Source organism: Brassica rapa, chromosome A02 (assembly GCF_000309985.2).
Source record: "Brassica rapa cultivar Chiifu-401-42 chromosome A02, CAAS_Brap_v3.01, whole genome shotgun sequence".
NCBI classification, from domain to species: domain Eukaryota; kingdom Viridiplantae; phylum Streptophyta; class Magnoliopsida; order Brassicales; family Brassicaceae; genus Brassica; species Brassica rapa.
The window spans coordinates 25942967-25953339 of NC_024796.2; the positions used below are offsets into that span (position 1 = coordinate 25942967).

General features: G+C 33.7%; 1 protein-coding gene, 1 long non-coding RNA gene and 1 pseudogene across 3 annotated transcripts; 1 reads left to right on the forward strand and 2 right to left on the reverse strand.

Moving 5' to 3' along the window:
- Positions 1–86: 86 nt before the first annotated feature.
- LOC103854308 (probable magnesium transporter NIPA8) lies at positions 87–2973 on the reverse strand. 2 transcript variants are annotated; one of them, XM_009131244.3, is made up of 12 exons: positions 2750–2973; positions 2366–2555; positions 2199–2280; positions 2062–2123; positions 1893–1978; positions 1742–1815; positions 1563–1665; positions 1353–1484; positions 1179–1278; positions 969–1088; positions 632–883; positions 87–547 (listed from the first exon to the last, which is right to left on the reverse strand). In XM_009131244.3, the coding sequence occupies exons 2-12, from the start codon at positions 2456–2458 to the stop codon at positions 320–322; spliced, it is 1332 nt and encodes a 443-aa protein (XP_009129492.1). In that variant the 5' UTR covers positions 2459–2555; positions 2750–2973; the 3' UTR covers positions 87–319. The 2 variants fall into 2 exon arrangements, with proteins under 2 accessions (XP_009129492.1, XP_033140850.1); XM_033284959.1 differs by having other exon boundaries at positions 2366–2546; positions 2734–2923.
- Positions 2974–3110: 137 nt separating this feature from the next.
- On the forward strand, positions 3111–4407 carry LOC103854307. The gene is made up of 2 exons (XR_630512.3): positions 3111–3295; positions 3513–4407. It is a non-coding gene; the product is annotated as an uncharacterized LOC103854307 (long non-coding RNA).
- LOC103854306 lies at positions 4334–10287 on the reverse strand (annotated as a pseudogene).
- Positions 10288–10373: the final 86 nt, after the last annotated feature.

Consider the following 10373-nt stretch of genomic DNA (forward strand, 5'->3'; position numbering starts at 1 on the left):
GATCGTTTCTAAATCTTTCTTCCATTAATCTGCATAATTGTTTATTAAATCACTTTTCAAGAATTTGAAATCTGGACTTCATAATGTAGAATCGTTAATGAATTTTTAGTTAAACCACTGGAAAGAGGCTTCCACTACATTTGTACTTTATGAAACTCTTTTTAACAGACCTCAAACAAACAAAAAATTTAATATACAGAGATGTAATGTAATAATATATTTTGGTTTTTGCAAAAATACATGTCGTGTAATGTTTTTTTTAATGGGGTCCTAACAACAGAGTTTGCTAAGAGAAGAATGTACCTGAGAAACTGTCTACTTAAGCCTTTGAAGGGTGATGATGAGATGTCTTTTCAAGCATTCTTGTTCCTTCTTCTTGCATGGCTAGTTTGCTCCATCCTGATCCTCCTCTCATGGACAATATCTTAGCCCTCTCGAGCCCGTTTCCTCTAAACCCTGTAATCTTGGAAGATACCATCGGCATCACAAGAATAGCAGATGCGTTGATAGAGTCTTCACCAAAGCCCAATGCTGCTAAACAAGCAGCCTGCAACACACAATAAAGAAGGGTTAAAGCTTGTTGTTGATAAAGGTTACCATTGAAGAGATATTTTTGCTTTGTGGTGGGTACCTTTGTCTTGGCAATTAGATCAGCAGCTTTCATATACATTCCTTGTACAGCTACTCTTGTGTCTTTGCTATGTCCATCTTCAAATGATTGTGGTATCAACCTGTCCTCTTCCGAGGACACTATTGAGTCAAGAGATGATGTGTTGTCTTTTGTCTCGTTGCCTCTTGTATCATCAGGTGCTAGTAACGATATGCCTATGAATACGCACATCATTCCTAATATGAACATTGTCGTTCTTAATGCATCAAAAACCTGTTTAAAAAATAAGAAAATAATAAGCCTAATGATATAAGATGACCAAACTAATCATCTAAGATCCCTTCTTAGCAAGATGAACCTGAAACTCTTGAAAGTAGATGAATCCTGTACAGATGGAGAAGAAAGTCCAAGCAATCTGAAACATTGGAACTATGAGAATTGCATCATAAAGAAACAACCCTTCATTCAATCTTGTCATCTGCAACAAAAGCACATGTTAAACATCTTTACTTTAGTGACTTTATCGTCTCAATGGCAACAAAAATTCCATTGGCTTTAGGACTTTTACCCAGAATCCAGCTGTACTAAGAAATAAAAGAAGCATAGAGTATGTGAACCAGCTGTGCAATTGATAGCTACTAGACATGGCCAATCTCAGCAAGTTTGAGCTGAAATATGAAACTCAAATCAGCATTTGAAGCCATATGTGCATAACTTATCAGTTTGTTCAACCAAAACTCACAGTGACTTGGCAAATAAAACGGAACATGATCCTATAGCGCCGGAGACCACAGCATATGAGAAAGGAAGCAACAGTTTCCAATAGGAGCTAATATCTTGTCCAGGTACAGATATCAACAACACTTCTCCTTTCCTATTACATTCCGATTAAAGATATCATCACCAAAGAGGGAAATTTTTTTGAAAAGGTAGTGCAAAGGCTAAGACTAACCTATAGAGGAAATGGTTTACAGCTACGATTATAATCAAAATCCCACAGTATACCAAGAATGTAACATTGCTGTATTTCTCTGCCAACTGTTCAGGTGTAAAAACTGAGCATAGAAGACTTTGCATTAGCCCACACTCAACTGATAGACCAAAAACTTTTATGTTGAAGCAAAAGTTTACCTGGAGACTGGTGATTACCAAAAGCTACAAGGAAGACGTTTCCAAGTACTATAAAGGCCGTAGCAACAAGTACTCTGTGACCAAAGGCAGACCAAATAAGATCAGAAGAAAGAGGAATAAGTTGCAAATTACAGTGAAGATGTTGACGTACTTAACGGTGACCATTTTGTTAAGAACAACATAAGCAAAGGCTATGTTGGATACAAACTGAATAGAACCAAGAGCTGCTAGAAGAGACTGCAAAGAGAGAGAGTGTGGCAAGGTAAGAAAACAAAATAATGCAACCATCAAAATCAAAACCACTCTCTCTCTCTCTCTACCTGAGCAGCATAACCAAAGGAAATGAAATTGAGGCAATTCCCAAGAAGAAAGACAAGGATCCCTGTAAGTTCCCAAGAGGGTCAGAACTAGCTTCATAACATAAACTTCAAAAGGTTTTAAAAGACTAAAGCAGTACCAACTCTCCATGTCTGAAAATGAATAATGGGCTTCAACGTCGTCTTTCCTCCACCACTATCCTGTAAAGCTAACCTCTCTCTCTAATAACAACACACATAATCAACAAAGTAAGCTTCAGGAGGAGAACTCTAACGAAATGGTATTGGGCAGAGGCAAAAGCAAGACCTCGTTATGTCCTAATTTGAGAAGGTTAGTGCCGAAGTTAATAGCAACGCTTCCAAAAATATTGATGAAAGCTCCAATGACCCACTCTCCCATGATTTAAAGAGAATCAATTAAGGATATCATCTAAAAGCTGCAAAACTTGGCGCAAGCAAATCAATCACTAGCTCAGGCAGGCTCTCTTGTGTGAACTCTGCAAGAGAAGAGAGAACCCTTGTAAGCATAGAACCTAAGAGAGAGAGAGGCTATTTGATGGTTATTGCAAGAGACACAAAACAAAACAAAAACACAAAAAGAGAAACCCTCCATAAAACTTCTTCATCAGAGGGTTACAAAATTGCAACAAAGGGTTTGGTTAGATTAGCATAGAAATGAAGAGTCGAGAACCTGCGAGGAGAAGAGGTTCAGATCCAGAGCAGATTACAAGTCTTCGTCTCTCCCAACAAAACAAAATTGGCGTCTGAGTATAAAGTTTGGATCTTTTTCCCTTTTATAAAGGAAAAAGTTTTGATTTTTCTTTTTTTTTCTAAGGAAGAAGACTCAGTCGCCGAGAAAATTCTCAACGACGGTGACGGGAGAGAGAGATTCGATCATAAAACTTAAAAGTGAGGTTGTCTTTTTTAATCTTGTCTTCTTGCTGCTCCTCACGTTTTGTTTTTGGGCTTCTTTTTTACCATTTTATTTAGTTGGGAGGGTTAAAATGTTTTATTCGGAAATCGAATGCAAAGTTGACCCTTTTGACCTTTCGTTTTCATTTTTCAGACAATGTTAATGGATTTTTCCGATGAGGCCGGTTTTGGTTATCGTTTCAATGACGACGGCTGCTTCAAGAAAAAGGCTCTCCATTGACCAATGACTCTCCCTTCCTTGTTTTAAAAAAAAAAGAAGAGGCGAGAGCCACTCAACAATGCCTTTTTTACAAGAAACCTCCAGGTCTGTCTTGACTCTTTGCATTCATTTGCCCAAATCTGGTTCTCTCTCTGCTTATTTCCTTATTTACTTTTAAGCTGATCATTACATTGGTTTCATTTACTGCTCCTTTCTCACTAGTTACATGGCCTCTCTGTTATTTCCTCGCAAGTTTTTGTTTCTAAAGACAATCCTTCAAAGTTATGTATTAGTTTTCTAAGTGGTGATTCCCTGCGTGCAGGTTTATCCATCCATTGGAGCTAGAGGAGGAATACACTTTATTAGAGGGAAAGCTAAGCTAATAATTGATTTGCCCAGGTGCTGCTAGATGGAACATTTTATCTTCAAGATATTAGTAACAAGAATTTTCAAATCTTACTACTTATGATCAGAATCCCTGTTAAGCAATGTTGTGAGAGGAGTCAAAACTCAAAAGGGTTCTTATAGCATTGGCAAAGAATGTGTTTATCTAGCTTTTGTTCTTAGCCATCTTTTCTGGACGTCAACCTCGTGGGGGGTAAAGATATTTTTGCACATGCTTCAAGAAGACCAATACTGCAATCTTTTGGTTGGGATGATATTCCAGAGAATCTTTGTACAGATGGGAAATCCACATGTCTTTCATGTTCTGCCTTATGTCAGCACTGAGAGTTGAATGAAGTATTTATCTCAAAACCAAGATGTTTAAGTACTATTTTATCGTTCTTTAAGTCAACCTCTCATGAGAAGACAACTCCAAAGATAGCTTCCTATTCTTGCCTCATGGTTGTAGCTTTTGTTCTTCCGCAGAGGAACCCCAAAACCAAATTTGTAAAAAGAATATTTTTTACTAAATTGTCTATAGCCTATAAAAAATCTCAGGACCCTAGAGAGTCACTAGTGGAGCACGAAACAGCAGCATATCTCGTAGCCTGCTCGGTTGTCTAAAATGTTCCCAGCCAGTGCCATTTCTGTTGTGCAAAGATTCTTGATCTCAGTTCCATTGGTCAGTGAATGACCACAACCTTAAATCTTGTATGTTTGGTTGTTTTAGAGAGCATCTAAGACAATGGATCCTGTTAGTAACAGCTTAGAAAGTAGTTTCTCTATATATGTCTGTTTGGGAATCACATTCAAGTCACATGCTAAACTTGGAAGAAACTGAGTCTTAATCATTAGCTTCTCATGTTTTAACTTTGTTTACAGAAGAAGCATTCCAATACTCCATAATAATATATAACAATTGAAGAAGTTTCATGTGCCTAGGAGAAATGAAACTAATTTTAACTACAAAGCAGTACTGAGGAACCGATTTGACGCTCTTCTCGATTTGAAAGGCTTGAAGCGGCAAGAGTCTCTTCTTTTCCCCTTCCATCTTCTGCCATTACTCTTAGAAACTCTTCAAGAGCACACTGCATCCACTCATACCGACACAGTTCCAAAGCTTCTTTAACATTCAGCTGTATGTTTATACAACAAACCTTTATCAGTTACTTTTTTACTTATAAAACACATACAAAAGCAACAATGGGTGCTACTTACCCATCGCCTCTCGCGGTTTTCATGCTCTGGCCATGTCGCAAGCTCTTCAGTCACCTCTAACGCAAACATATAGCCTTTACATCCACCTAAGCAGCAGTCAGGTTCCGCACTGCTACTCTTGCTTCTAAATTCCCAAACTCCTAATGGCTCTTCCTATAGTAAGTACATTCAGTTAAATCTACATTCAGTTAAATCTATACAAGAACTTCCTCGGTGATTTTGAAAGAGAGACAACTCACTCTTAGTATTCCTTTAACTCCTGCTTCTTCCATGGCTTCACGAGAAGCAGCTTCAAGAACGGTTTCATCATCTTCCCATCCTCCCTGAAGATATTTACACATATTAAAGTTTCAAAAGCATCAAACATGAAGAAGTTGATACAGGAAAAGACAAAAAAAAAACCTTTGGGAAGACAAGATCGTGTCGATTAGGAGATGATACCATAAGAACTTGAAGCTTGTTTTCAAAGTCAACACTCGAGTCATCCTCATCTTTCACCACTCTATACGGAATGCATCTGTCATCATATATGTCAACACCATTATTTACTTAACTGATTTTTCCACCATTTAAAAAAAAAACATCATATCAAGAACTATTCAAGAATTAATAAAGTCAACCGCAAGAAACAAAAAAAAAAAAGAAAGATTAAATACCCAGAAACAAGACGGAAGTTGTTGTCATAACGTTGACGGTCTCGTCCTGTTCGTGCTAAAAGATTAGACATTTTTAATAAACCTGCGAAGATGAAACCAACCCCAAATTAGAAGAAACAGAGAACAAAAAAAGAAAAAAAACAGAGATAAGAAGAAGGGGAAGAAATTAATTACGAAGAAAATGCAGCTTCTAAGCCTTTTGAGAATATAAAAAGGTTCTGTCTTTTGACTGTTGGTTGGTGTCAGCAAGAAACATCAACATAGCTTCCATGAAGAATCATCTTGTTCAATAATAAAGTTCATCTTTTTTTTTCACCCAGAACTAAAGAGAGAGAAAACTGAAACTCAAAGAAGAAGAAAAAAGAGAAGGAATGGTTATGGGGATGTTTGCCATCAATAGGAAGCAGAAGCTGAGAATTTTCCGGGGGACAAATGTAAGAGCTGACCAAGGGGAGCATTCAATTCTTTAATAACCACCACCCATCTTCTATTCACATTTCTTTTTTTTTATAACATTTTTTTTAGATATTTTTATGTATCATGATGATGATATATATATAATGCACTTGGTGAGTCCACTTAGGAGTGTTTTATTTAGTTAAACATAACCGATAGGGAGCCAGCCAGACACAACAATCAATTTTAAAGTCGGATATAGCTCTGAAATGGATACGCTTCCACTTGGAGAGAAAATGCTCTCAGCTGGTTCGTTCGTTTACTAGTTGTCATCAACACATCATGTATCCAGCATCCTACGAGACAGTACGAGTCATAAAGATCAAACATGTACGAATATTCGATGGACTAGCCTATCCCTCTTTTTAAATCAGAACTAGATTCTTATCCGCACTCGGATTATATTTTGATTATCTTAAACTATTTGAAGTTTCAATTTTTTTTTTGTATAATCAGAGAAAATTATATTTTTATTATTTGTTTATTATATATCTTTTTTTATTGTATATTTGTGAATATAAACTGAAAAGGTATTTTAAAATGTTTAACATATTAATTCTAAATTTTAAAAGTTCATTATAGCACATATTATGTTCTAACTTCTAACACAAGTTTTAAATTCACAAACATAATTTAAAAACAATATATAATAATTTAAATTTAAAAATAGTAATTAATTATAAAATATATGTTATGCAAGTTCAATGTATATTTTATTTCAAATTATGTATTTTAATTAAATTATACAAAATTTTAATATTGGTTAAATAGTTTGACCATATGTATTAAAATCTACTGAATTGTATAACTCAATGTCTAAGAAAAGTTTGATATACAAAATTATAATGAGTTAAATGGTTTTCCTGGACCATGTAATAAAAATGGAGCAAAAATGGAATTATAACAAATGAACACAGCTGACAAAAAATGAAAATACTTGTAAGGCTTTACTGACTCACTTCTCAAAACAATTGATCATGTGGAACAAATCAAGTAACTATAGTGATTAGTATTTCATTTGGTTAAAATTAGTTAAGGATAATAATTTTGATCCATAAATTTCGATTACGTTTTTTAGAGTCGTTTTGTAAGTATATTTTGATATATGAAATTTAAGAATATCTGTTATATTGTATAAGCTAATAATAAGTATAATACTATAATTATTTTTAAAGAGTTGTGAATAAGTCCAAATTTAAATGATAACATTTTTTAAGTAGATAAAAATAGGATTCTAAATTAATAGAGTAGATTATAATATATGAATAACTTTTAGGGAGATTTTGAGTTTAAAGGTTTTTTAACTTGCACTAAAATCCTCGTAGTTTAACTAATATTCCACTCAAATTTAACTACAACCAAACCAATTCATGTTAGATTTGTTTTTTTTCTTTGTTTGTTACTTTGTTTAGTTTTGACATTCGAATAAGAAAACCAAATAGATCTCTACTGACTGTACACCTCTAAATTCTTAAAACTTTAGCATAAACTGTGGATCTTTAAGGCATACATTATACATATAACGATGAGACAGACCAAACATCAAACAAAACCTAGTTAGCCTCTGCAAAGGGACTGTGAGGCCTCACCTAGCCATAACATAAGTTGAACCGGTTTTCGATTCGTTGCTTTTTTTTTTAATTAGTTCATAAACCGGTAAAACCACAAACAAATCCGGAATACTGAACGATTAGGCTATAAAGCCCATGTGTTATGTATATATGCTTGATTAAAAGGATACTGAGCCCAACATGGGCCTTTTGAAGAACTGATGCAGAATATAATTGGTATTTTTATTTGTCAGGCACTTTTCAATCATTTCCAATTCGTATGATTTATTCATGATGACCACCACCGCCGCTTCAATCACTGGTCTCGTTTCAAAAATTCATTTTTTATTATAAATGGGAAAACGAGAAAGAAGAAAAGTCGATATATGTCTTGACTGTTAATCACCGTTTGATGATCATCGTAAATAAACGCGAAACGCAGATCGTGGAAATGTGAGTTGAAACGTTAGCGTCAGTAACTAAAACGGGTAATACAGGAGAAGTAGAAGCAAAAGTCGACACACTTATACAGCTGGATTGTGGGTCCTTTGACCCCCACGTTTTTACTCTGTCTATGTGGTCTTACTCATTATTTAATTTATTACGTCAAAAAGTGAGTTTGTTGAATTTTATATTTTGAATATTTTATGAATGTTAAGTTCAAAAAAAAAAAAATATTTTATGAATGTTTTTTTAGAAAGAATATTTTATAAATGTTTGTTCCCTGGAAATCTATTTGTCATTAATATCACCGTTAATGATTTAATCATTTTTAGTTTTGTAATAGTACCAGTTACTTAAAACAAACTAGTTCATTAAGCAAACTATAAAATATAATAGTATAAATTTTTCTTTTTCCATCATTGTGGTTCCGTTCAAATTTTAATATTAAATAATAAGTTAATAACACTCGAAAATGTGAAACAACTAAAAATTTGTTGTTTAAGAAATTATGCAGAACTTTAAAATATCCCATAATTATAATAGAATTCATTAAGCAAATAATTTTGATTGAACTGTATGATATAATATAATAGCAGATTTTTAAAAATTTGAAATAACCCAACCTCGTTTTTTTTGACATCCAAACATCGGTATTATAAAGTTAGTATAGTTTAATAACATGCTAGATGATAACCCACGCGCATGTGCGAGGTGAGTTTTTATATTAATGTTTGTTCATTAAATGATTTTAACATTTTCCAATACTATAATTTTTATCGTTTATAAAATGACGAATACAAATATTGGTCTCTTAAATGTATCATCGTTGTTGAATAATAAATGTATTATATATTATTTTAATTATTTTTAAGACTTCATATGCACATAAAAAATTAAGTTTTACGGCAGACACAAATTACCAAAACCAGATAGGCAACATCGATTGTAAATGACGAAGGAAGATTAAGTTGTTTGCTCTCGATTTGTTTACTATTGACTTTCCATAAGTGATTTCATTTTTTACCTCTATAAAATTGTGTTTTCCTTCTCCTTTATGTTTCATTGATATGAGTTTTGTTTTTTTTTTCAACTTTTTCTATGAATTCAGTGAATTATATAAGTGTCAATATAAAAAGATAGACAGCTGTAAAAATTAGTTCAACTCCATATACATATCTAAGAATCAAATGTTTGAAGAAAATCATCGGTAATTTTTATTCATATGTTAGTGTTTAAATCTAATATATCAAGCTTTTAGAGAATATAAGTGAAAACTCAAAATATAAATACATGTCTAGTATATATTCACCAGTTTTTTTAAAAAATTATTTAGTTATAGAACAACAAAATAAATTATTTATTTTACTAATCTACGTTTTTGAAGTTTTGTTACTAAAGAATATACTGATAAAAAATATTATGTTGAGCCGAAGATAAGTGAATCTCAAGCTTCTGATGATTCAATGTGAAATGATATTTGCGTAATGAACATTGAAAGCTATAGATTATGATAAGATATGTCATCTTCGAGAAACCAAAAACTTGAGAGTTATGTTTGATGAAATGAACCCATGATGATTAGTGTATGAATTTTTTTTTGTTGTTCTGTTTTTTCACTTATTCATAGGTCGATAGTAAGCAAGAGAAGTCTATTGTTAAGTTAGATATAATTCTATAAGAGAAGTTGATATGGACGTTTAATTAAACACTTTGTCAAAAAATAATAATAATATAAATGTTAAGCTAGTATATGGCATGATAATATAGATAAGATTAAAAATTTAGTCATAATTTATTTAATATGTCCAAATTTAATAGTCATAATCTAATGATAATATATTTAGTCACAACATATTTAATAGGTCCAAATTTAAAACATGGCACGGTAAATTTCAAACAGGATTCTGTTTTATCGTCAGAATCACATCGGAGATCACCTCCATCTTCCACGGCTGTGCTCCTTTCAACAAAGAGCGTCCATCGAGCATCGTCGAGATCTCATCCAGAGCCACCAACCACTTGATTAAATAAATCCAAAGCCTCCATCTCGTTATCTTCATCGCTTTGGCTTCCTCGTCGGAGAGCGTCATCGATCTATTCGAGATCTTATCCAACAGACCAAAACAGACATAGAAAAAAAAACCTAGAAGAGAAGGGTCGAAACCAAAAGCCAGCGACGCGAGGTTTTGAAAGCCTCCACCCTTCGGAAACATAAGCCGGCAACAAATGGAGCAGTAGGAGCTTCTTCATCTCGGAGCCAGAAGCCGCTCAAAAGAACCAAACAGAAAGAGACACAACGGTCCCTCTCCTTTTTATATAGACATGCACTGAGAAAAAAAAAACAAAAAAACACAAGTTCCCGACCGACGGTGGCTGTGAAAGGTCACTCCGTCGGAGACATTATGCACGGCAGGCAGAGAGATCTATTTTTGTGATGGATAAACAGTGATTTCAATTACAACTAATTGACAGAAA

Coding starts and splice junctions, on each gene's coding strand:
- LOC103854308 (XM_009131244.3), bottom strand. CDS start 2,458: ATGGGAGAGTGGGTCATTGGAGCTTTCATCAATATTTTTGGAAGCGTT. Junction 1,485..1,562: donor GTAAACCATTTCCTCTATAG/GTTAGTCTTAGC, acceptor GGAATGTAATAG/GAAAGGAGAAGTGTTGTTGA. Junction 1,279..1,352: donor GTTTTATTTGCCAAGTCACT/GTGAGTTTTGGT, acceptor TTCATATTTCAG/CTCAAACTTGCTGAGATTGG.